Here is a 27,245-nt window from a genome sequence, read left to right as displayed (position 1 = left end):
CAACGCCTCTTCTCTTAAAGGCGAGGCCTAGTGAGAGTCGGCTGACAATGAAAACAAAATGGCGGCCTCGGCGTTGCACTGCCCCCTTTAAGGGTGGCCGCACCACCCAGCAACGGGCAGCTTCCCACCTCATGAGGCTATCGGGGACACCGATGAGCGCTGGTGGGTGATTCCAGGGCAGCGTCTCTCCCGGGCCGGTGAGCAGGCGGTGCGCACGGTAATGACGTCTTTATCACCATGCGTGGACGAGCGAGCGGGTGTCGGCAGAGCTGGGCAGTAATGTTTTGCGCCTGCAGAAATGAGGAGGATAATGTCCTGATCGTCGTTGAGGCTGCCCCGACAGGGTGGAAAGGCCTTACTGCCCCGTTACCCGGCCCTTAAAACGGGGGAGGGGGGGCAGTAAGGCCTTTCCACCCCCATTTCTCTCCTAAAACAAGGTGAAGTGCAAAGGATGGTCGTCGGATTGTTGTAAAGACCCATCTGGTTCACTAGTGTCCTTTAGGGAAGGAAATCTGCCACCCTTACCCGGTCTGGCCTATATGTGACTCCAGACCCACAGCAACGTGGTTGACTCTTAACTGCCCCCTGAAATGGCCCAGCGAGCCACTCCGTTGTAACAAACCGCTATGAGAAACAATAAGAATAAAACCGGATGGACCACCCAGCTGCGGTCCCAGCAGCACTGTGGGAGTACCTTCACCACACGGACTGCAGCGGTTCAAGAAGGCAGCTCACTGCCACCTTCTCCAGGGCAATGGGCAATAAATGCCGGCCTTGCCACATTCCGTGAACAGATAAAATAAAAGCTCAGGATGTCAAAAGGGTGAAAAGAATAAGCGGCTATAGAAGCAATCTCAATTGGGGGGAAAATAGCTCTGCCTGTTTAACGCATTTTGTTCGCTTGAAGTAACATGTTTTCAACTCCTTTCTCTCTTTAAAGAAAACCCTGCCAACGATTGAAAGTGAGGTTCGCTGCAAAATTGCTGAAACTAGTCGGGAATTGGAGATGCTGGGATCAGGAGTACCAGATGCCAGTGATGATAAAATGCCTTACCTCATTGATGTAAGTGCGAGAGAAAGCTCATTTAAGGGTTTTTTTTAAAAGAAAGGTTTGGTTTCGTGGCCACAGGTTTGGGGGAATCTTGGACTGATAGCTGTCAGTTTGAGTACAGACTTCAGTATCAATGAGGAACCATCACGAGTTGTTCTGCAGATGGGAGTTTGCAGGCGTGCCGTGAGCTAGTATATGAACAGAGTTTTCAATCATAAATCCTTTTTCATTTGATCATCATCATCATAGGCAGTCCCTCATATTGAGGATGACTTGTTTCCACACCAAAAGGGATGAGTTCCCAGGTGTTTCAATGAAGGACCTAATATTCCGGATCCCGAACTACATCCTGAAGGGTGGAAGATGCCTGTGCGTGGATTTTTTTAACGTGGGGTGACCGTTGCACACCATCCACCACACGGGCTTGACAGAGCGAGGTCTTGGTCCAGTGGCAAGGGTTAACCAAGACGACTGGAGACCAGCTCTGCTGCACGGACCTAGTGCGCTCACACATATCGTAGTGTGGGCTGGTCCGTGCTGCCCCTGGGCCCCTGGCCCTGAACTCACACCTCCCCTGGGCCCCAATCACATCCCTCCAGTCTCTCACTGCTCCTCCTGTACCTGCCCGCGCTCCAATCACCGACCTGGACCTTGATGACGTCACTCTTTGCTGCCGTTGCCCTCCTGCACCAGCTCGCTCTGCTCCCTGAAGTGGCATACCTCCACACTGCTCCAAGGCCACCGTTCCTTTTATGGCCCTGACCTGCCGCTGGTGTTCTCACGCAGGTCGGGGCCTCCACGATGCATTGGCAGGATCGGCGCATCAACGTCAGCATTCTCGCTCCGGTCAACATCCCCAGCATCCAGGCACTGACCACACTCGACCGGCCCTGATGGAGCCACACTGTCCGCATGTTAGACTCATTTGATACTGAATTGTTGAGAACCATAACCACAATAAGGGGTCGGCTATTTGGGACTGAGATGAGGCGAAACCTCTTCACTCAGAGGGTGATGAATCTTTGGAATTCTCTGCCCGAGAGGCTGTGGAGGCTCAGTCGTTGAGTACATTCAAGGTTGAGATCGCAAAATGTTTGGGCATTAAGGGAATCGAAAGATAGGGCGGGAAAATGGAGATGATGTCGAAGATTGAATGGCGGGGCAGGCCCGAGGGGCTGAGGCCTACTCCTGCTCCTATTTCTTATGCTCTAACAATATAACAAACATTCTTTAGTATCGGGAAGGAGATTTTGGTAATTTTAAAAGCAATGATGTCACATATAAATTATGTTTTGAAACAGTTGATAACCTGTTGCGGCCAAATGCTAATGCAATCGTATGGCAGTATTCAGTATTTACAAGATTTCCAACAAGGCCATGATCACTTTTACTGATACCAGCTTATTATTTCCTGATGTAAACTGAATTCAAATTCTCAAAGCTGCCATGGGTGGGATTTGAATTCACATTCTCCAGTTTGCTAGTCCGGTAACATAACCATTCCACTGCTGCACCAGTATACAACTATAGCTATAACTATACCTGCTGACATTGGGTACCTGCACTGGGAAAATGTTTCTTTCCCCAGAGCTAACAACCTCCATTTTGTCAAGCTGAGAAATATCGCCAATGATATTGTTTTAGAGCGTGAAGGAGCTGGTGAGGAAGTGAAAGGTGTGGTGATCAAGTTACAGTTCAAGACTAACTGAAAAGTTATTTTCACACGAACTGCAGAAAATTAGATCCTACACTGATGACCTCTTCAGCTTAACAACTGGAGAATATTCAAAGGAATACGAGGATGATATGAAATTATACACCGTGGTGCGAGGGAGTTTTGGGAAGTGGCAGAACCTCCTTGAGGAAGATCAGACAGAGTGTAAGTATTGAAATTGGCACAGCAACGACCCCATTCGAATTGTGTTTGGACATTAAGCTTGATCAAGTGCATGAAAGTTGTTTATGAAAGAACTTCCATTTATATAGGGCCTTCGTATCTTCAGGAAGTCCCAAGTGCTCCACAGCCTATGAGTTACCTGCAAGGTGTAGTCACTGCTGTAATGCAGAAAAACACAGCAGCTGTTACGCGCACAGAAAGATCCCAAAACAGCAATGAGACGAATGACCAGATAATCTACTTTAGTGATGGTTGTTGCCAGATCATCATTGGCCAGGACATCAGGGAGAACTCCCTGTTTCTCGTCATGTAGTGCCAGGGTCAACAGATAGGGGCCGAGGTTTAGAGTTGCATCTGAAAGACGGCACCTCTGACAATGTAGCACTTCCTCAGTACCGCACTGGCGAGTTAAGTCGAACCCACAGCTTTCTGAGTCAGACACCAGCCTGCTTTCACTGAGCCAAGCTGATACTTGATATACATTGGCCCTCCTTTCACCCCAGCATCCGTGGCTGAGCCTTCAGCTGCCTGAACCTATGACTCTGGAATCCACCCCACCGCCCACCCCCCCAGCTCTCCATTTCTCTCTGCACCTTTCAAAACCTTCCTGAACTCATCTCTTTGACCAAGCTTTCAGTTACCATCCCTAACTCTTCTTCCTTTGACTCGGCATCTAATCTCCTTTCTAGTTCTATTTGCAAAGCACCTTGGAATTTTTTTTACATTAAGGGATTACATAGATGCAAGCAGGCTGGGTCTCTCTTCGGTTGAATAGAGAAGGCTGAGGGGTGACCTAATTGAGTTCTTTAAAATGATGTAAGGTTTTGATAGAGTGGATACAGAGAGAATGTTTCCACTTGTAGGGAGGAGCAGAACTAGAGGCCATCAATATAAGCTAGTCACCAAGAAATCAAATCGGGAATTCAGAAGAAACTTCTTTACCCAGAGAGCGGTGAGAATGTGGAACTCGCTGCCACAGGGAGGGGTTGAGGCGAATAGTATCGATGTATTTAAGGGGAGGCTAGACAAGCATATGGGGGAGAAGGGAATAGAGGGTTCTGCTGATAGATTTAGATGAGGAAAGACAGGAGGAGGCTCGAATGGAGCATAAACACCGGCATGGACTGGTTGGGCCGAATGGCCTGTTTCTGTGCTGTAGATTTAATGTAATGTTATTATGGGCGTAAAACCAACTTGGCTGCTGATGAATCTGAAAATATTGAGGCTGAATTCCCCCGAGGGGCACGCATTTCCCTTGGGGCAAAGGCCAGTAAAATGGAACAGAGACCTGGTTCACTGGCCCTTTTAAATAAAACAAACTTTAACTGCACTCGAAAACAATAGTGTGAGAAACACAAAAATATATCCCGGGATTTTGAAATGCAGTAAGAATGGTTTTGTTCTTCAATTCTTTTTTGCAGTCAAAGATATAATGAATGACAAAGTGAGCGAGTACGCCAAGAGGTCCCGCGGGAGAGAACTACCTGGATTCACCAATTACAGAATCTTTGAGTCACTCGCCAAGAATCAGATCATGAAGTTGGAATCTCCCTCGGTCTCGATGCTGAAAGAGATATCAGGTGATGTGTACGATCTACCCTGCACTCTACAACTTTAAAGAAACTGCATGATAAAGGGAAGGACTTGCGTTTATATAGTGCAGTTCACCACTTCAGGACATCCCAAAGTTTCCTCACAACCTATGACGTACTTTTCCCAAGTGTAGTCACTGTTGCAATGTAGGAGACGGAGCAGCCAATGTGTGCACAGCAAGCTCCCACAAACAGAAATGAGATAATGACCGGATAATCTGCTTTTAGTGATTTGGCAAAGACAACAGGGAGAACTGCCCTGCTGCTCTTCGAATAGTTCCATAGGATCTTTTACGTCCTCTTGAGAGAGCGTAAGAGAGTCCTCTTGGTTTAAAATCCCATCTAAAAGATGGCACCTCCAACAGTGCAGCACTCCCTCAGTGGAGCTGTGGGAGTGTCAGCCTGTGTGCTCAAGTGCTGCGTGGGATTGGAACCCACAATCTTCTGACCCCGAGGTGAGAGTGCTACCCACTGAGCCACAGCTGACAATGTGAATGTGTCTTAGCAAAGGACTTAAAGGATGGTTATTGTGATCTTTGTTCACTTGTTGGAAGTAACTGGTCATCGTGAAGCTGTTATTAACCAGGTTGATTAAGTAATGGGATACATCTTGAGCCCTTTTGGCTATAGGCCAAACCAAGTTATTTTCACCTGTAAATGGAGCATTCATGAGGCCACAGTTTGGAGAACTATCTTTAAAAAGGAGATTGATCTGGTGGAGAGCGTTTGGACAGAGTTCAGAAGAAGGACATTAATCCTAATCTTTGGGCTGTAAGCAATGAAAAGAGACTCCAAGAACTGAATTTGTCTTTTCTGGACATGGGAAGATTGAGAGAGGAGCTGATTCAAGATTTCAAAGTACTGAGAGGAATGGGTAGCACAGATTTTGATCGGCTAGTTAATCTAGGCTGAGAATGTAGCCCCAGAGGAGTTTATTAATGGTCAATTGTTGAGCAAGGTTGAGATTAGATGGATTTGTTTTAAAATGATAGAGATTCATTAGGGTAGACACAGAGAAACCATTTCCTCTGGTGGGGGAATCCAGAACAAAATAGGAAATCTTTAAAAGTTAGATCTAGACCAGTTAGTGAAATCTGGAAGCATTTTGTTCAAACAAAGATTGGGCTGGACTTTCGGTTCTGCTCATCTCAGGGCGATAATGGCAGCAGGATAAAGTTTGCGCCCGGGAACAGTTCACTCCTCCGTCAGCAAAATTCATCAGCTGGGCCCTGTGTGTGGGGCGGAGCGCAGAGGGATGCATTGTACACCTCCCTTAGGGCACTAGGCCAGCTGAGCATATGAAAATCCCCAGCTAAACAGCCGGCCTTCGAGTGCTCCGAGAGAGACCTGTGGAACAAAAACAAACCTGAAAAAATAACCCCAACAACATTCCCAATAAATAACTCACCCCACCACAACATAAATCGCGAAATAACCCAACAACATTCCCAATAAATAACTCGCCCCACCACAACATAAATCGCAAATAAAACCAATCACGCTTACCCGAGGTCACAGGTAGTCCCAGCAGGGGGCGCTCTACGGAGCAGGTCGGGCGGGAGCCAAAAATCGAGCCGGTATCGCAACCAGGGGCCTTGCACACCGGCTCGCCTCTTCTGGGCGGTAATGCTCCGCCCCTCGCCGAAACCGGCCCCGAAAACCCCGGCGGGATGCTGGAAGCTGTCTGCCCGTCTGGAAGAGCTTACCGCCGCCCCCTCCGAGGCGAAAACAGAGGCGGCAACAAGCTGACGATCCAGCCCCCGAGTAGTTCATCTCTTGGACACTTTTCGCCCAAAGGGCTATGGATGCTGGGGGACAATTGACATTTTCAAGTCATTATCTCATAGAATGGCGGAACAGGCTCGAGGGCCCAATGGCTCACTCCGGTTATCTTTTAGCAGAGTTGTTTGAATGTCGTTTATAACATCAAAGTTTGGCACCTTTTTAGAAAGTATAATATCTGGGTAGGGATTGGATTGATGCTTATAGTGATAGGTGCAGCTAGAGATTGTAATTCTTGTGTAATGTGATGGTTACTGAGCCACAGTATCCATGGAAGTGGTATAGCAAGAAAGGGAACTCGTCAAATAGTGTTCAGATAGAAGGTTAAGTAAATATTCTGGAGTTTTACTTGATTTATCTTTGAGAAATATTGCAGATTAAATAGGAGCAGGAGTCGGCCATTCGGCCCCTCAAGCCGGGTTCATTCAATTAAATCATGGCTGATCTGCGGCCTAACTCAATCTACACGCCTTGGTTCCATAGCCCATACGCTTACCCAACAAAAATCTTATCACTGTTGGATGGACTCTACGATAGGGCAGTTGTACAGGTGCAGCATCCAAAATATGGAATGTTCCGGAAACCGGACTCCAGGACGAATCATGGCAGGGTCGTCTGGAATCCGTAAAATATTCCAGAATGTGGACCGGACGATCCTGCCCGACCTCGGGGCCTCGCCGCCCTTACCTTGGGGCCTCCGTGCTGGCCCACGCAAACACCTCCTCGGCGGGGCCCCGCCCGACGATGACATCCTTGGCGGGGCCCACTGGCCCAACAACCTCCTTGGCGGGGCCTGCCCATCCGAACACCTCCTCGGCAGGCGGGGTCCCGCCCGACAGCTTCCTCAGCGGAGCCCCACCTGACACAAACACCTCCTCGACAACCTCCGGTGGCCCATCCGACAACATCTTCGGCAGGGCTGGCCCCACAACGATCTCCTCGGTGGGCCCTGGACGGCCTGAACAGCTCCTTGGCAGGTAGCCCACCTACCCGCGCCCCCGCCTTCTGACGTTCCGAAATCCGGAAATACCCGAGCCTGGGCTCGGTCCCAAGGGTTCCAGATTTGGGACGCTGCACCTGTATCTGATTTTGGACTTGCCGATGATATTTCTCTGTAGTTACCTTCCCCTTTAAGCAGCTTGGATGAATTACAACAATTGTACATTCCTGTCTGGCGTAAAAATAAAAAAGGGGAAGGTGGCTCAACCGTGGCTATCTAGGGAAATCAGGGATAGTATTAAAGCCAAGGAAGTGGCATACAAATTGGCCAGAAATAGCAGCGAACCTGGGGACTGGGAGAAATTTAGAACTCAGCAGAGGAGGACAAAGGGTTTGATTAGGGTAGGGAAAATGGAGTACGAGAAGAAGCTTGCAGGGAACATTAAGGCGGATTGCAAAAGTTTCTATAGGTATGTAAAGAGAAAGAGGTTAGTAAAGACAAACGTAGGTCCCCTGCAGTCAGAATCAGGGGAAGTCATAACGGGGAACAAAGAAATGGCAGACCAATTGAACAAGTACTTTGGTTCAGTATTCACTAAGGAGGACACAAACAACCTTCCAGATATAAAAGTGGTCAGAGGGTCTATTAAGGAGGAGGAACTGAGGGAAATCTTTATTAGTCGGGAAATTGTGTTGGGGAAATTGATGGGATTGAAGGCCGATAAATCCCCAGGGCCTGATGGACTGCATCCCAGAGTACTTAAGGAAGGTGGCCTTGGAAATAGCGGATGCATTGACAGTCATTTTCCAACATTCCATTGACTCTGGATCAGTTCCTATCGAGTGGAGGGTAGCCAATGTAACCCCACTTTTTAAAAAAGGAGGGAGAGAGAAAGCAGGGAATTATAGACCGGTCAGCCTGACCTCAGTAGTGGGTAAAATGATGGAATCAATTATTAAGGATGTCATAGCAGCGCATTTGGAAAATGGTGACATGATAGGTCCAAGTCAGCATGGATTTGTAAAAGGGAGATCATGCTTGACAAATCTTCTGGAATTTTTTGAGGATGTTTCCAATAAAGTGGACAAAGGAGTACCAGTTGATGTGGTATATTTGGACTTTCAGAAGGCTTTCGACAAGGTCCCACACAGGAGATTAATGTGCAAAGTTAAAGCACATGGGATTGGGGGTAGTGTGCTGACGTGGATTGAGAACTGGTTGTCAGACAGGAAGCAAAGAGTAGGAGTAAATGGGTACTTTTCGGAATGGCAGGCAGTGACTAGTGGGGTACCGCAGGGTTCTGTGCTGGGGCCCCAGCTGTTTACATTGTACATTAATGATTTAGACGAGGGGATTAAATGTAGTATCTCCAAATTTTCGGATGACACTAAGTTGGGTGGCAGTGTGAGCTGCGAGGAGGATGCTATGAGGCTACAGAGTGACTTGGATAGGTTAGGTGAGTGGGCAAATGCGTGGCAGATGAAGTATAATGTGGATAAATGTGAGGTTATCCACTTTGGTGGTAAAAACAGAGAGACAGACTATTATCTGAATGGTGACAGATTAGGAAAAGGGAAGGTGCAACGAGACCTGGGTGTCATGGTACATCAGTCATTGAAGGTTGGCATGCAGGTACAGCAGGCGGTTAAGAAAGCAAATGGCATGTTGGCCTTCATAGCGAGGGGATTTGAGTACAGGGGCAGGGAGGTGTTGCTACAGTTGTACAGGGCCTTGGTGAGGCCACACCTGGAGTATTGTGTACAGTTTTGGTCTCCTAACTTGAGGAAGGACATACTTGCTGTTGAGGGAGTGCAGCGAAGATTCACCAGACTGATTCCCGGGATGGTGGGACTGACCTATCAAGAAAGACTGAATCAACTGGGCTTGTATTCACTGGAGTTCAGAAGAGTGAGAGGGGACCTCATAGAAACGTTTAAAATTCTGACGGGTTTGGACAGGTTGGATGCAGGAAGAATGTTCCCAATGTTGGGGAAGTCCAGAACCAGGGGTCACAGTCTAAGGATAAGGGGTAAGCCATTTAGGACCGAGATAAGGAGAAACTTCTTCACCCAGAGAGTGGTGAACCTGTGGAATTCTCTACCACAGGAAGTAGTTGAGGCCAATTCACTAAATATATTCAAAAGGGAGTTAGATGAAGTCCTTACTACTCGGGGGATCAAGGGTTATGGCGAGAAAGCAGGAAGTGGGTACTGAAGTTTCATGTTCAGCCATGAACTCGTTGAATGGCGGTGCAGGCTAGAAGGGCTGAATGGCCTGCTCCTGCACCTATTTTCTATGTTTCTATGTTTGTCAGAGCTTCATCACCTAAGGAACATTTACAAATAGAAGTTGCTAGAAATGGCATCCCCCTAACTGGACTGTCTTCTTTTCCTTACAGACCTGGTCCAGTCAGTGTTTAACGAAATGGCTTTGCAGCATTTTCAAGGATTGCCAAACCTAATGAAAAGCATTAAGGTATGTAGAAGACTGATTTCTTGTCTCCATTCATTGCTATTCGTTCTGGGTTGTGGGCATCGCTGGCAAGGCCGGCATTTATTGCCCATCCCTAACTGCCCCTTGAGAAGGTGGTGGTGAGCCGCCTTCTTGAACCGCTGCAGTCCGTGTGGTGAAGGTGCTCCCACAGTGCTGTTAGGGAGGGAGTTCCAGGATTGTGACCCAGCGATGATGAAGGAACGGCCGATATATTTTCCAGTCAGGATGGTGTGTGACTGGGAGGGGAACGTGGAGGTGGTGGTGTTCCCATGCGCCTGCTGCCCTTGTCCTTCTAGGGGGTAGAGGTCGCGGGTTTGGGAGGTGCTGCCGAAGAAGTCTTGGTGAGTTGCTGCAGTGCATCTTGTAGATGGTACACACTGCAGCCAGGGGGCGCCGGTGGTGGATGGAGGGAGGGCATGGAGAATGATGTGTGCACTTGGGGCGGGGAGGGAGTGGGGAGGGGTGGAATTGGAAACAAACAGTAAATAATTAGTTTTCCATGGTTTAATTTAAAGACGTTAAAAATATGGCCATGTCCAGGAAAGGAGGAGACCGTTGGGACAGTCAGTATGAATTCGTTAATGGAAGGTCGTATCTGACAAACTTGATTGAATTTTTTGAGGAGATAACCAGGAGGGTCGATGAGGGTAGTGTGTACGATGTAGTGTATGTGGACTTTAGCAAGACTTTTGATAAGGTCCCACATGGCAGACTGGTCATGAAAGTAAAATCCCATGGGATCCAGGGCAAAGTGGCAAGTTGGATCCAAAATTGGCTCAGAGGCAGGAAGCAAAGGGTAATGGTCGATGGGTGTTTTTGTGACTGGAAGGCTGTTTCCAGTGGGGTTACGCAGGGCTCAGTACTAGGTCCCTTACTTTTTGTGATATACATCAATGATCTAGACTTCAATGTATAGGCACGGTTAAGAAGTTTGTAGATGATACAAAAAATGGCCCTATGGTTGATAATGAAGAAGAAAGTTGTAGCCTGCAGGAAGATATCAATGAACTGGTCAGCTGGGCAGAAAAGTAGCCAATTGAATTCAGTCTGGAGAAGTTTGAGGTAATGTTTTTGGGGAGGGCTAACAAGGCAAGGGAATACACAATAAATGGTAGGATCCTGAGGAACAGAGGGACCTCAGAGTGCATGTCCACAGGTCGCTGAAGATAGCAGGCCAGGTAGATAAGATGGTGAAGAAGGCATACGGAATATTTGCCTTTATTAGCCGAGGCATAGAATACAAAAGCAGGGAGATTATGCTTGAACTGTATACAACACGGGTTAGGCCACAGTTAGAGTACTGCTTGAAGTTCTGTTCACCACGTTACAGGAAGGATGTGATTGCATCAGAGAGGGTACAGAGGAGATTTACGAGGATGTTGCCAGGACTGGAGAATTTTAACTATGAAGATAGTTTGAATAGACTGGGGTTGTTTTCTTTGGAACAGAGGAGGCTGAGGGGAGACTTAATTGAGGTGTATAAAATTATGAGGGACCTAGATAGAGTGGATAGGACGGACCTGTTTCCTTTAGCAATGGGTCAATAACCAGGGGGCATAGATTTAAAGTAACTGCTGGCGGTTTAGAAGAGATTTGAGGAAACGTTTCTTTACCCAGAGGGTTGTGGGGGTCTGGAACTCACTACCTGAAAGGGTGGTAGAGGCAGAAACCCTCATTGCTTTTAAAAAGTGCTTGGATGTGCACCTGAAGTGCCGTAACCTGCTGGGCTATGGACCGAGAGCGGGAAAGTGGGATTAGGCCAGAAAGTTATTTTTCGGCCGGCGCGGACACGGCCTTCTGTGCTGGAAATTTCCGAATTTCAGTCCCAGTAAAATACTCCTGATCAACACGTCAGTCGAGGAGGCGGGAGCTCGGAGCAGCGCGAGTCCGGGGTCGGCGAGAGGTGAATCCGGGGTCGGCGAGAGGTGAGTCCGGGGTCGGCGAGAGGTGAATCCGGGGTCGGCGAGAGGTGAGTCCGGGGTCGGCGAGAGGTGAGTCCGGGGTCGGCGAGAGGTCAGTCCGGGGTCGGCGAGAGGTGAGTCCGGGGTCGGCGAGAGGTGAGTCCGGGGTCGGCGAGAGGTGAATCCGGGGTCGGCGAGAGGTGAGTCCGGGGTCGGCGAGAGGTGAGTCCGGGGTCGGCGAGAGGTCAGTCCGGGGTCGGCGAGAGGTGAGTCCGGGGTCGGCGAGAGGTGAGTCCGGGGTCGGCGAGAGGTGAATCCGGGGTCGGCGAGAGGTGAATCCGGGGTCGGCGAGAGGTGAATCCGGGGTCGGCGAGAGGTGAGTCCGGGGTCGGCGAGAGGTGAATCCGGGGTCGGCGAGAGGTGAATCCGGGGTCGGCGAGAGGTGAATCCGGGGTCGGCGAAAGGTGAATCCGGGGTCGGCGAGAGGTGAATCCGGGGTCGGCGAGAGGTGAATCCGGGGTCGGCGAGAGGTGAGTCCGGGGTCGGCGAGAGGTGAATCCGGGGTCGGCGAGAGGTGAGTCCGGGGTCGGCGAGAGGTCAGTCCGGGGTCGGCGAGAGGTGAGTCCGGGGTCGGCGAGAGGTGAGTCCGGGGTCGGCGAGAGGTGAGTCCGGGGTCGGCGAGAGGTGAGTCCGGGGTCGGCGAGAGGTGAGTCCGGGGTCGGCGAGAGGTGAGTCCGGGGTCGGCGAGAGGTGAGTCCGGGGTCGGCGAGAGGTGAGTCCGGGGTCGGCGAGAGGTGAGTCCGGGGTCGGCGAGAGGTGAGTCCGGGGTCGGCGAGAGGGAGAAGGCAAAAAAGAAGTAGAAAGAAACAGAAAGGTGACGTCACAGTCAAGGGGGTAAGTGATTGGCTGGTGATTGGTGAGTAGTTTTTCTTTTTTCTCTTCTATATCAGTGAGTAAACTTTAACATTGTTGTTGCCAATTTAAGTGTATCTAAGGGTTAAGTCATGGCAGGAGAGCTCGGTCACGTGATATGCTCCTCCTGTACTATGTGGGAAGTCAGGGACACTTCCGGTGTCCCTGACGACTACGTGTGCGGGAAGTGTATCCGCCTCCAGCTCCGAACAGACCGCGTTGCGGAATTGGAGCTGAGGGTGGATTCACTCTGGAGCATCCACGATGCGGAGAATGACGTGGGTAGCACGTGTAGCGAGTTGGTCTTACCGCAGGTGAAGGGTTCACAGCCAGCTAGGGAATGGAAGACCAGCAGGAAGAGCAGTGCAAGAAAGGTAGTGCAGGGGTCCCCTGCGGTCATCCCCCTGCAAAACAGATACACTGCTTTGGGTACTGTTGAGGGGGATGACTCATCAGGGGAGGGCAGCAGCAGCCAAGTTCATGGCACCGTGGCTGGCTCTGCTGCACAGGAGGGCAGGAAAAAGAGTGGGAGAGCGATAGTGATAGGGGATTCGATTGTAAGGGGAATAGATAGGCGTTTCTGCGGCCGCAACTGAGACTCCAGGATGGTATGTTGCTTCCCTGGTGCAAGGGTCAAGGATGTCTCGGAGCGGGTGCAGGACATTCTGAAAAGGTGGGTGAACAGCCAGTTGTCGTGGTGCACATTGGTACCAACGATATAGGTAAAAAAAGGGATGAGGTCCTACGAGATGAATTTAAGAAGCAAGGAGCTAAATTAAAACGTAGGACCTCAAAAGTAGTAATCTCGGGATTGCTACCAGTGCCACGTGCTAGTCAGAGTAGGAATCGCAGGATAGCTCAGATGAATATGTGGCTTGAGCAGTGGTGCAACAGGGAGAGATTCAAATTCCTGGGGCATTGGAACAGGTTCTGGGGGAGGTGGGACCAGTACAAACCGGACGGTCTGCACCTGGGCAGGACCGGAACCAATGTCCTACGGGGAGTGTTTGCTAGTGCTGTTGGGGAGGAGTTAAACTAATATGGCAGGGGGATGGGAACCAATGCAGGGAGACAGAGGGAAACAAAAAGAAGACAAAAGCAAAAGACAGAAAGGAGATGAGTAAAAGTGGAGGGCAGAGAAACCCAAGGCAAAAAACAAAAAGGGCCACTGAATGTAAAGGGGCTGCAGGAGGGGTCAAAACTAAAAATCATGGTTTAAAAACTAGTATTAAAACACTCTACCTAAACGCACGCAGCATTCGAAATAAAGTAAATGAGTTGACGGCACAAATCATTACAAATGGGTATGATTTGGTGGCCATTACAGAAACGTGGTTGCAGGGTGGCCAAGACTGGGAATTAAACATACAGGGGTATCTGACGATTCGGAAAGATAGACAAGAAGGGAAAGGAGGTGGGGTAGCTCTGTTAATAAAGGATGATATCAGGGCAGTTGTGAGAGACGATATTGGCTCGAATGAACAAAATGTTGAATCATTGTGGGTGGAGATTAGAGATAGTAAGGGGAAAAAGTCACTGGTGGGCGTAGTTTATAGGCCCCCAAATAATAACTTCACGGTGGGGCGGGCAATAATCAAGGGAATAATGGAGGCATGTGAAAAAGGAACGGCAGTAATCATGAGGGATTTTAACCTACATATCGATTGGTCAAATCAAATCGCACTGGGTAGCCTGGAGGAGGAATTCATAGAATGCATACGGGATTGTTTCTTAGAACAGTATGTTACAGAACCTACAAGGGAGCAAGCTATCTTAGATCTGGTCCTGTGTAATGAGACAGGAAAAATAAACGATCTCCTTGTAAAAGATCCTCTCGGAATGAGTGATCACAGTATGGTTGAATTTGTAATACAGATTGAGGGTGAGGAAGTAGTGTCTCAAATGAGCGTACTATGCTTAAACAAAGGGGACTACAGTGGGATGAGGGCAGAGTTGGCTAAAGTAGACTGGAAACACAGACGAAATGGTGGCACAATTGAGGAACAGTGGAGGTCTTTTAACGAGCTCTTTCATAGTGCTCAACAAAAATATATTCCAGCGAAAAAGAAGGGCGGTAAGAGAAGGGATAACCAGCCGTGGATAACCAAGGAAATAAAGGAGAGTATCAAATCAAAGACCAATGCGTATAAGGTGGCCAAGGTTACTGGGAAAATAGAAGATTGGGAAAATTTTAAACGACAGTAAAGAATGAATAAAAAAGCAATAAAGAAAGGAAAGATAGATTACAAAGGTAAACTTGGGCAAAACATAAAAACGGATACTAAAAGCTTTTACAAATATATAAAATGGAAAAGAGTGACTAAAGTAAATTTTGGTCACTGAGAAGATGAGAAGGGGGATTTAATAATGGGAAATGTGGAAATGGCTGAGACCTTAAACAATTATTTTGCTTCGGTCTTCACAGTGGAAGACACAGAAACCATGCCAGAAGTTGCTGGTCACAGGAATGTGGGAAGGGAGGACCTTGAGATAATCACTATCACTAGGGGGGTAGTGCTGGACAGGCTAATGGGACTCAAGGTAGACAAGTCCCCTGTCCTGATGAAATGCATCCCAGGTTATTAAAAGAGATGGCGGAAGTTATAGCAGATGCATTCGTTATAATCTACCAAAATTCTCTGGACTCTGGGGAGGTACCAGCGGATTGGAAAGCAGCTAATGTAACGCCCCTGTTTAAAAAAGGGGTCAGACAAAAGGCAGGTAACTATAGGCCGGTTAGTTTAACATCTGTAGTGGGGAAAATGCTTGAAACTATCATTAAGGAAGAAATAGCTGGATATCTAGATAGGAATAGTGCAATCAAGCAGACGCAGCATGGATTCATGAAGGGGAAATCATGTTTAACTAATTTACTGGAATTCTTTGAGGATATAACGAGCATGGTGGATAGAGGTGTACCGATGGATGTGGTGTATTTAGATTTTCAAAAGGCATTCAATAAGGTACCACACAAAAGGTTACTGCAGAAGATAGAGGTATGCGGAGTCAGTGGAAATGTATTAGCATGGATAGAGAATTGGCTGGCGAACAGAAAGCAGAGAGTCGGGATAAATGGGTCCTTTTTGGGTTGGAAATCGGTGGTTAGTGGTGTGCCACAGGGATCGGTGCTGGGACCGCAACTGTTTACAATATACATAGATGACCTGGAAGAGGGGACAGAGTGTAGTGTAACAAAATTTGCAGATGACACAAAGATTAGTGGGAAAGCGGGTTGTGTAGAGGACACAGAGAGGCTGCAAAGAGATTTGGATAGGTTAAGCGAATGGGCTAAGGTTTGGCAGATGGAATACAATGTCGGAAAATGTGAGGTCATCCACCTTGGGAAAAAAAACAGTAAAAAGGAATATTATTTGAATGGGGAGAAATTACAACATGCTGCGTGCAGAGGGACCTGGGGGTCCTTATGCATGAATCCCAAAAAGTTAGTTTGCAGGTGCAGCAGGTAATCAGGAAGGCAAATGGAATGTTGGCCTTCATTGCGAGGGGGATGGAGTACAAAAGCAGGGAGGTCCTGCTGCAACTGTATAAGGTATTGGTGAGGCCGCACCTGGAGTACTGCGTGCAGTTTTGGTCACCTTACTTAAGGAAGGTTATACTAGCTTTGGAGGGGGTACAGAGACAATTCACTAGGCTGATTCCGGAGATGAGGGGGTTACCTTATGATGATAGATTGAGTAGACTGGGTCTTTACTCGTTGGAGTTCAGAAGGATGAGGGGTGATCTTCTAGAAACATTTAAAATAATGAAAGGGATAGACAAGATAGAGGCGGAGAGGTTGTTTCCACTGGTCAGGGAGACTAGAACTAGGGGGAACAGCCTCAAAATACGGGGGAGCCAATTTAAAACTGAGTTGAGAAGGAATTTCTTCTCCCAGAGGGTTGTGAATCTGTGGAATTCTCTGCCCAAGGAAGCAGTTGAGGCTAGCTCATTGAATATATTCAAGTCACAGATAGATAGATTTTTAACCAATAAGGGAATTAAGGGTTATGGGGAACGGGCGGGTAAGTGAGCTGAGTCCACGGCCAGATCAGCCATGATCTTGTTGAATGGCGGAGCAGGCTCGAGGGGCTAGATGACCTACTCATGTTCCTAATTCTTATGTTCTTATGTCCTCCAAAGAGCAAAATTGATGAAATTCGTCAGGTGCAGGAATCGGAAGCAGAGGAGATGCTGAAGACTCTGTTCAAGATGGAGAAAATGGTCTACTGTCAGGACATAATTTACTGCAACAAGCTTAATGAAATCCAGACCGCGTACGAGTTACCCGAGGAAGAAGACAAGCAGCTGATCTCTGTCTCTACGGATATCATCGCAATGTCCATTCACTTGGAGACCTATTACCTGGTGAGCAACGTGAGCCAGTACCATAAACGGACATTGCTCTTCCGTTCACGGGCGTGGTTGATCCTTCTGCTGCCCTCTCATTTCACGCCACACATTGTGTTGCAGCCACTTTCCCTGCATGGGGAGGAGTTGTGGTGCATAGGGGCACTGGGCAGAGAGGGCAACGGAGAACCAGGCAAGAACATAAGAACATGAGAAATAGTAACAGGAGTAGCCCATACGGTCTCTCGAGCCTGCTCCGCCATTCAATAAGATCATGGCTGATCTGATCATGGACTCAGATCCACTTCCCCGCCCGCTCTCCATAACCCCTTATACCCTTATCGTTTAAGAAACAGTCTATTTCTGTCTTAAATTTATTCAATGTCCCAGCTTCCACAGCTCTCTGAAGTAGCGAATTCCTTTTGTGTTTCATGCACAAGCACCCCCAGGTCCCGCTGTACTGCAGCACTTTGCAATCTTTCTCCATTTAAATAATAACTTGCTCTTTGATTTTTTTTCTGCCAATGTGCATGACCTCACACTTTCCAACATTATAAGAACATAAGAATTAGGAACAGGAGTAGGCCATCTACCCCCTCGAGCCTGCTCCGCCATTCAACAAGATCAGCTCCACTTACCCGCCCGCTCCCCGTAACCCTTAATTCCCTTATTGGTTAAAAATCTATCTATCTGTGACTTGAATACATTCAATGAGCCAGCCTCAACTGCTTCCTTGGGCAGAGAATTCCACAGATTCACAACTCTCTGGGAGAAGAAATTATTTCTCAACTCGGTTTTAAATTGGCTCCTCCGTATTTTGAGGCTGTGCCCCCTAGTTCTAGTCTCCCCGACCAGTGGAAACAACCTCTCTGCCTCTATCTTGTCTATCCCTTTCATTATTTTAAATGTTTCTATAAGATCACCCCTTATCCTTCTAAACTCTATCTGCCAAATTTTTGCCCACTCACTTAGCCTGTCTATGTCCTTTTGCAGATTTGTTGTGTCCTCATACATTGCTTTTCCTCCCATCTTTGTATTATATTGGTGTCAGAGGGCCAAAGAGCAGAGTTGCCCAACGTTTATAAAAAAAATTTCAATGCTGACCTTTTCAGCACCCATTCCAAATGTGCAGCTGAATTGTTGCAGAGCCACTGAAGATACATTATGGGGCACCCGCCTAGTTGCCATGTAAACCAGAGCTCTAATCAGCCCAATGTGCAGAGATTTCTGAACTCCTCCCTCCTTTACACATGATCTGCCCAATGGTGTCCACGGTGTCCAATGTTCTGAGGCTTTTGGAAGCCTCACCAACATTCTACTTTCAGCAAAACTTACTGAATGGTGATGCAGGCTTGAGGGGCAGCATGGCCTATACCTGCTCCTATCATCCTCATCGGCAGTCCCTCGGAATCGAGGAAGACTTGCTTCCACTCTACAAATGAGTCCTTAGGTGACTGAACAGTCCAATACGTGAGTCACAGTCCCTGTCACAGGTGGGACAGATAATGGTTGAGGGAAGGGGAGGGTGGGACAGATTTGCCACACGTTCTTTCCGCTGCCTGCGCTTGCTTTCTGTATGCTCTCGGCGACAAGACTCGAGGTGCTCAGCGCCCTCCCAGATGTACACCCTCCACTTAGGGTGGTCTTTGGCCAAGGACTCCCAGGTGTCGGTGGGGATGTTGCTTTTTATCAGGGAGGCTTTGAGGCTTGTAATGTTCCCTCTGCCCCCCTTTGGCTCATTGGCCGTGAAGGAATAGAGGGCTTGCTTTGGGAGTTTCGAGTCTGGCATGCGAACTATGTGGCCTGCCCAGCGGAGCTGGTCAAGTGTGGTCAGTGCAACCCACTCCTAGTTCTCATGGTCAAAGACCTAAAGTATCCCCCCCCCTCCGGCCCCCCAGAAGAAGACTGCTTGATGGCTGATCTATGTTTGTGTTTCAGATTGCGTCAAATCGACTGGCCGACCTGGTCCCGATGGTCCTTCGATTCTACCTGCTCGAGGAGTATGCGAGCAAGCTACAGCGCAAACTGCTGCAACTGCTGCAGGGCAAAGAGCAGATGGTCGAGCTGCTGGTGGAAGAGGAAGATATCTTCGAGAAACGCAGGTTTCTCAACAACCGCTTGAGCAGGCTGAGAAAGGCACGGCAGATCCTGACCATCTGTTAAAAGAACATGCTTATTGATCGATTTAATAAATATTGAGCAAACTGGGAAATATTTAGTAGTCGCCGGTGATGACCCCCCCTGTAGAGGTCTGTGTGGAAAACATATCCAGGAGATAAAAGCACTCTTGTTATTTGCCATGATATACACCTAAATAGGTGTAAATTGAACATCGGAAGCAGTTAAGGCCATTTAGGCCTCGAGCCTGTTCCACCATTCAATTAGATCATGGCTGATCTGTATCTTAACTCCATCTACCCGCCTTGGTTCCGTATACCTTAATGTCCTTGCCTAAAAGCAATCTTACCGATCTCGGTTTTGAAATGTTAGCTCCCAGCCTCAGCAGCTTTTTGAGGGAAGAGATTTCCAGATCTCCACTACCCTTTGTGTGAAGAAGTGCTTCCTGACGTGGTTTAACATTAATTTTAAGGTTATGCCCTGTCCCCGTTCTGGACTCCCCCCAGCAGAGGAAATAGTTTCCATCTTCCCTGTCCACGCCTTTGATCTGTATCTCCTAAACTCCAGGGCAGTCTCGCTACAAGTAGGAGTCGGAGGTCGGCAGGATCCTGGCCCTCCGATGGTACACGATGGATCAGAGATTGTGGACAGCACACTTCCAAATTTCCGATGGGTGCTCCCAGCAGGCGAGGTTACCCCTCAGCAGCACAGACATCTACAATAACCCCACCATTGCTCTTTACAGTCTCCACAATCTCTCTCCCACACCCCACTTTCGTCTTTAAAAGGATAATCTTGTGGATATTCCCTGGCAGTAGGTCAGATGTTTATTTTGGTATCGCTGATGTTGGTTCTTGAATGCAAGAACTTTAGGGAGAAGGGATTAAACTAACCAAAGTATAGAGAGAAGGGATTAAGGCCCCTGTTTTTTCTTTCGCAGTGTAACAATCTAATTTAGAGATCTAGCGGGTATGGTCAGCGAGACTCTGGTCCCAACACTGGCTATGAAGCCTTGCTTTGTTACCACTTATGACTAAAGTGCGCTGTGTGTTCTTGTGAGCCTCTGATGGTTCAATAAAAGACAATTTAAATAGTATGTCTGCCTATTGTTTTATTCTACTTTTCTTCTGTCAAATCAACAGGCAGCAACTGGTTATTCACTCCTTCCCTAAAGGCACTGTCTGAGCCTGGCTGTAATTCCATGATCACCAATAGCCTTCCTCTCTCGACCCTCTCTGAATTAATATTCTTTGTGTGCGAGTGTTAGAAGAAAAATAATTACTTCCATTTATATAGTGCCTTTATAGCCTCATGACCAACGTTTCCTGTAATTTGTTTGGGCCCTGCAGTCACTTCAAAATACCATGCATGCGTTGTTGTGTCCTTAGATGCTCTAGTAATGACTCCACGAGGCAATGTGTTGTAACTGAATTGTAGTGACCTTAGTCTGTTATTTGCTAACTCCAGAGTGAGGGTCACACCTGGTGACCTGCCTGTTATACTAGGCCAGGCACACCTGTACAGGTAATCTACAAGTCTCCCTCTGGTGGCACACCTTGTGATAGTACCAACAGTAACCATGTAGCATACATGACATGTGTGATTTTTGCATTGAAAAGCCAGCTCCACAGCTTGACTGGGAACATTGCTCATGATGCCTTCAAGTGCTTTACAGCCAATGAAGTACTTTTGAAATGTAGTCACTTGTAGTGTAGAAGTGTTAACACTCTATTAACATAGAAAATAGGTGCAGGAGTAGGCCATTCGGCCCTTCGAGCCTGCACCGCCATTCAATGAGTTCCTGGCTGAACAATTAAAACATAGAGTGTATCATAACCATATCCTTTATTTTTAATTCATCTCTAATTGCCCTTGAGAAGGTGCTGGTGAGCCACCTTCTACAACTGAGTGACTTGCTGGCCCATTTCAGAGGGGCAAGTTAAGAGTCAACCACATTGCTGTGGGTCTGGAGTCACATATAGGCCAGATTGGGTAAGATTTCCTCCCCTAAAGGACATCGGTGAACCAGATGGGTGTTTACGACAATCCAGTCATTCTATAGTCACCATTACTGATACTAGCTTTTTATTCCAGATTTATTTAATTAACAGAATTTAAATTCCCCAGCTGCCACAGTGGGATTTGAACCTTCGTCTCTGGATCATTAGTCCAGGCCTGTGAATTACTATCCAGTAACATAACCACTATGCTACTGTACCCCAATCCCATCCTTTCCCTATGTCCGTGCACACATGTACTTTCTGGAAGTGATGACTGGATAGCGACCAGTAATGGGATTGATTTTGTCTCACTAGCTTGGGGAAGTTGAGGAAATGCTGACATCCCAGCTGAAATTGGCTAACTCCGCACACTTCAGAACCTCTGATCTTTTAGGCCACCAGAGGAGCTGTGTGGGTCGTTGTGCTACACCAGGTTTAGGAGTGGAGGACGGCTTTTTAAGGATATAGATTACCAAAAGCACACTTGGAAACCTTTAAGCAATTCTCCTGGATGACCTTCTGTACTGTGAGCTTTAATAGTCAGGATGGGGGTATGAAGTAGAACAGGATATGGGGAAATTACAGACACCAGAGAAGGCCTAAACCATCCCAGCAAATTGATGGAGGGGGTTCGATAATACACTTTTGCAAGCAGCTTCGAGTAAATTCCAGCACAAGGGGAAGGACTATTTTTGAATAATCCTGTGTATGAAATAAGATAGCCCACCCTCCACTCATCTATGGACTTGTTTTTTTGTCATCTCCCCGTGCAACGGAGCTTCTTCTTTGTACCATTTTCATGCTTGTAAATGCAGAATTCACACACATACTGTGAATGAGGGAGGGGTGAAATTGATCTTGGCCAGTAGCGCAAAAACAGGCGATAGTGAATTGGCTGCCCGTTTTACACCCTGACTGATTTTCTTTCCCATTGAGGTCAATTATGGTGACAGTCACATTAAGGTAGAAGTTCTGATCAGCAAACATTGTCGATTCCCTTCATCATTTGAAACATCTCAGTCAGAATACTCCGTAACTTTCTCATCTCCAGGGACTACCACCCAGGTTTAGCCAGTCCCTCATTGTGATTTAATCTCTTCAGACCCAGGTATCGCCCTGGTTGTGTTACCAACCCTCCAGGATTTCCCTGGATTCTCCAGGAGTTGAAGATTAATCTCCGTAACACTGCTGCGTGCAACAATCCAGAGAGCGATCATTGGGGCCTTACAAAATGGTGTTTATTTTTTATTTTCTTCAAACGCGTTGATTAGTTCTAAATATATTGGCGATGGCGGGGTGGGTGGGAGAAAGATCGACTGACGTCCAAGAGTCATCCAATGAATGAAGTTGGTTTGCTTTCTGGTCAGGTTGGGAAGGTGGTGTGTGCAGAGGATGGGCGTGTCGGGTGACCTATGGCAGGGGTGTGGGGGCGGGATGTTTGGAGGCAGGAGGACATGTGATGACATCTCCAGGAATATGTCCAACCAAAGCTGCCAATCCTACATACTGGTGAATCATTGCTGGACTCTTTTGAGGCCAGTATATCTTTTCCTAAGCTGGGTCACCTGAAATGGAACAGCCGTCGATATAACACCGTGGTACTTGCATTTACATTCCACACTTCATGTGAAGGTCAACATCCTATTAACCTTTTTGATCTTTTTCGCACCAGAAGGACAGCTTTTACTGACTTGGCTACCCGGATCCTTCAATCCCTTTGCTCAGCCATGCCCCCATTGCCTATTCTTACATCCAAAGTGCAAGGCTCATTAGGCCTTGAAAAATATTTAAATTGGGGATTGTTCCATGATGTAACTGGAGCACGTGAGCGGTGCTCACTTGGGCCACGATTTCGCCACACGCGGTGAGATCGATGTGGCTGGGGTTGGTGGCATGTGGAAAGCCCACTTCCGACTCTCTCCTGCTCTCTCTCCTGAATCTTCCCTAGGTTGGGCTTGTTAAGCCCGCCCTGTGGGCTTCCCGGTCAATTAAGAGGAAACAGATCTGATGACATCATTTGATGACATGTCATCAGCCAGTTTCCTTAAAGGAACCATGCCTACAATGATTTTGACAGTTCTTCTGTCAGTGTTCTGCACCATTGAGGTGTTGCAAACAGTGAGGGGCACTGCACAAAGGTGCATGGCTGCCCCAAGCCTTTCCCATGACTCCCTCCAGATGTTTATGGAGGTGAGACAGCATGCAGGAAGGTCCTATTCCCTTCCAATGGGCAGAAAAAAGCTCCCAGGACACCAACACAGCCTGGTTGCACATTGCACACGAGAGCACAAGCAGGAATGTGGTCAGGAGGACCAGACTGCAGTGGCATAAACCTTTCACAGATCTCAGTAGATCACGAACCGTTACTGCAAACCACACTCAACCTCATCCTGCTGTGCCTCTCATCACATCCCCATCACTCTGCCTTCCCTACCCTACTCTGCACATCCTTATACCAATTTACCTTGCACTTATACCCATCCCTCACTCTCTATCTACATTATCAGTTCTCCATCTCACTAGCCACCCCTCACACTCACCCTCATCCTAGTGCATTCATACCAACTAACAGCACACAAGGGTAGGCACTTGGGTCCTTTAGCCAATGTTTATGTATAGTTAATGTTGATGTATTGTCAAACATTGAACCCTTTATTTTAAATACTTTGCGTTCTTGGACAGATTTGTGGGAACCAATGGAAATGGCTTGGTGAGTTGTAGTGAATGGTGAGACATAACAGTACCCCACAATGGTGCTGAGTATGAAAGGAATGGCTCGGGCATTGCAGGGATGCTTTATGGTGTTCGTGTGGGGTAGTGCCAACCTGGCACATCATGTAGCAGTCAGGGTGTACAGCGTGAAGTGAAGTAAAAGTGGCCATGGTGAGTCCATCACTGGCCTCCCAGGCAGCAATGTGGTCGGGTGCTGATGCCCTGTGTCCTGTGCAGCATCAGGTGATTGCGGAGAAGGTTGGTGTTGGTGGTGATGCTGATGTATTTAGTGATGTTGGTGTTGGGGCCGATCGTGGTGGGATTTTAAGAACCAAGATGAGATTTTTTCAAGGGCACCGATGCTGCTGGAATAGATGGCAGGTGAGGTTGAGATGACAGAAGCGATCTGTCACTGGTGAGAGAGGTAGCTCTAAGGAGGTGACAGTGAATAGAGAGTTCACCGCAAACATTTCCAACCTGCATACAGCTGAAAAGTCTCTTCCAAATCCTGAAGGCTTCAGCTTCTGACATTGGAAAGTGAACAGCTGTGAAATTATAGCTTTTATACCACTTCTGCAGCTGTCAACTTGCCAAAGCAATGGAGAGTCGCCGAGAACACGACACACTTACCCGGTGTGAAACCCGATGCACGGCAAACTCGGCAAAAGGTTGGAAAAATTGTAAGTGCTTTTAACCATTTAACCATCTTAACTACCATTTAATTAAGTAAGTTATCTGTCCCGCCACTTGCTGTCAGGTCTGTGACAGCTGAGAAACTCAGACGGATTCGGGTTTAGAGCGGGATCCCGACCCACTGTCAATCAGGGCCATTTTGACAGTGGGTCCACCTCCAACCCACATCACAGAGCTGGAGTGGGCATTGAAGCTGAGGTCTAGTTAAACTGCATCTAGCATTGCTCCGTCCTCTTGTTTTATCTATCTATATATGTCATTTGTAATGTTCTTTGCTCTTCACAGTTCATTGTACTTTCTACATCAGTATTGTCTGCAAACTTGAGAGAACTGCGGTTAGGAACATAGGAACAGGTAGAGTAGGGCATTCAGCCACTCGCACATGTTCCACCATTCATTTAGATCATGGCTGATCTGCATCTTTATTCCAACTACCCACCTATGGCTCTGTAACCCTTAATAACAATGGGGGAGTGGAAGGAAAACACAAACTGATCGATAAACACTGCAGGTCCATCAGCATTTGTAAAACAAACAAATGGGTTTCTGTCCCGGGCATAAGCACTTAGTCAGCACTCCAAGATGGATGTTGTAGTGGGATGTACAGATGAAAATATTGCTAAAAATATACACGATCCTGACTCAACATAAAAACTGACTGCAAAAGCTTCTATAGATATGTGAAGAGAAAAAGATTAGTGAAGACAAACATAGGTCCCTTGCAGTCAGAATCAGGTGAATTTATAATGGGGAACAAAGAAATGGCAGACCAGTTGAACAAATACTTTTGTTCTGTCTTCATTAAGGAAAGCACAAATAACCTTCCAGAAATACTAGGGGACCGAGGGTCGCAAGAAGGAGGAACTGAAGGAAATCCTTATTAGTCAGGAAATTGTGTCTGAGAAATTGATGGGATTGAAGGCCGATAAATCCCCAAGGCCTGACAGTCTGTATCCCAGTGCACTTAAGGAAGTGGCCCTAGAAATAGTGGATGCATTGGTGGTCATTTTCCAACATTCTATAGACTCTGGATCAGTTCCTATGGATTGGAGGGTAGCTAATGTAACACCACTTTTTAAAAAAGGAGGGAGAGAGAAAATAGGGAATTATAGTCGGGTTAGCCTGACATCAGTAGTGGGGAAAATGTTGGAATCAATTATTAAAGATGAAATAGCAGCACATTTGGAAAGAAGTGACGAGATCGGTCCAAGTCAGCATGGATTTATGAAAGGGAAATCATGCTTGACAAATCTTCTAGAATTTTTTGCGGATGTAACTAATAGAGTGGACAAGGGAGAACCAGTGGATGTGGTGTATTTGGACTCTCAAAAGGCTTTTGACAAGGTCCCACACAAGAGATTGGTGTGCAAAATCAAAGCACATGGTATTGGGGGTAATGTACTGACGTGGATAGAGAACTGGTTGGCAGATAGGAAGCAGAGAGTCGGGATAAACGGGTCCTTTTCAGAATGGCAGGCAGTGACTAGTGGGCTACTGCAAGGTTCAGTGCTGGGACCCCAGCTATTTACAATATACATTAATGATTTAGGTGAAGGAATTGAATGTAATATCTCCAAGTTTTCAGATGACACTAAGCTGGGTGGCGGTGTGAGCTGTGAGGATGATGCTAAGAGGCTGCAGGGTGACTTGGACAGATTAGGTGAGTGGAAAAATGCATGGCAAATGCAGTATAATGTGGATAAATGTGAGGTTATCCACTTTGGTGACAAAAACAGGAAGGCAGATTATTATCTGAATGGTGACAGATTAGGAAAAGGGTCCTAAACAGATTAGGCAACGAGACCTGGGTGTCATGGTGCATCAGTCATTGAAAGTTGGCATGCAGGTACAGCAGGCGGTGAAGAAGACAAATGGTATGTTGACCTTCATAGCGAGGGGATTTGAGTATAGGAGCAGGGAGATGTTACTGCAGTTGTACAGAGCCTTAGTGAGGCCACACCAGAAATATTGTGTTCAGTTTTACATACATAAGAACATAAGAACATAAGAATTAGGAACAGGAGTAGGCCATCTAGCCCCTCGAGCCTGCTCCGCCATTCAACAAGATCATGGCTGATCTGGCCGTGGACTCAGCTCCACTTAACCGCCCGTAACCCTTAATTCCCTTGTTGGTTAAAAATCTATCTATCTGTGATTTGAATACATTCAATGAGCTAGCCTCAACTGCTACCTTGGGCAGAGAATTCCACAGATTCACAACCCTCTGGGAGAAGAAATTCCTTCTCAACAAGGTTTTAAATTGGCTCCCCCGTATTTTGAGGCTGTGCCCCCTAGTTCTAGTCTCCCTGACCAGTGGAAACAACCTCTCTGCCTCTATCTCGTCTATCCCTTTCATTATTTTAAATGTTTCTATAAGATCACCCCTCATCCTTCTGAACTCCAACGAGTAAAGACCCAGTCTACTCAATCTATCATCATAAGGTAACCCCCTCATCTCCGGAATCAGCCGAGTGAATCGTCTCTGTACCCCCTCCAAAGCTAGTATATCCTTCCTTAAGTAAGGTGACTAAAACTGCACGCAGTACTCCAGGTGTGGCCTCACCAATACCCTGTACAGTTGCAGCAGGACCTCCCTGCTTTTGTACTCCATCCCTCTCGCAATGAAGGCCAACATTCCATTCGCCTTCCTGATTACCTGCTGCACCTGCAAACTAACTTTTTGGGATTCATGCACAAGGACCCCCAGGTCCCTCTGCACCGCAGCATGTTGTAATTTCTCCCCATTCAAATAATATTCCCTTTTACTGTGTTTTTTTCCAAGGTGGATGACCTCACACTTTCCGACA

General features: G+C 47.4%; 1 protein-coding gene across 1 annotated transcript in view; it reads left to right on the top strand.

Annotated features, from left to right (window-relative positions):
• The window catches only part of LOC139242062 (interferon-induced GTP-binding protein Mx1-like), a 45,122-nt gene extending 25,009 nt beyond the window's left edge, over positions 1-20,113 (top strand). Inside the window, exons 9-14 of the mRNA XM_070870208.1 lie at positions 941-1,063; positions 2,786-2,930; positions 4,370-4,528; positions 9,661-9,737; positions 16,709-16,933; positions 18,854-20,113. Coding sequence (XP_070726309.1) covers positions 941-1,063; positions 2,786-2,930; positions 4,370-4,528; positions 9,661-9,737; positions 16,709-16,933; positions 18,854-19,078 — 954 coding nt within the window. The 3' untranslated portion in view covers positions 19,079-20,113. The remainder of the gene's footprint in view (positions 1-940; positions 1,064-2,785; positions 2,931-4,369; positions 4,529-9,660; positions 9,738-16,708; positions 16,934-18,853) is intronic.
• The last annotated feature ends 7,132 nt before the right edge of the window (positions 20,114-27,245 follow it).

The sequence above is a fragment of the Pristiophorus japonicus genome, unplaced genomic scaffold (genome assembly GCF_044704955.1).
Source record: "Pristiophorus japonicus isolate sPriJap1 unplaced genomic scaffold, sPriJap1.hap1 HAP1_SCAFFOLD_1187, whole genome shotgun sequence".
Classification (NCBI taxonomy): Eukaryota; Metazoa; Chordata; class Chondrichthyes; family Pristiophoridae; genus Pristiophorus; species Pristiophorus japonicus.
This window is presented reverse-complemented; position numbering and strand designations above follow the sequence as displayed.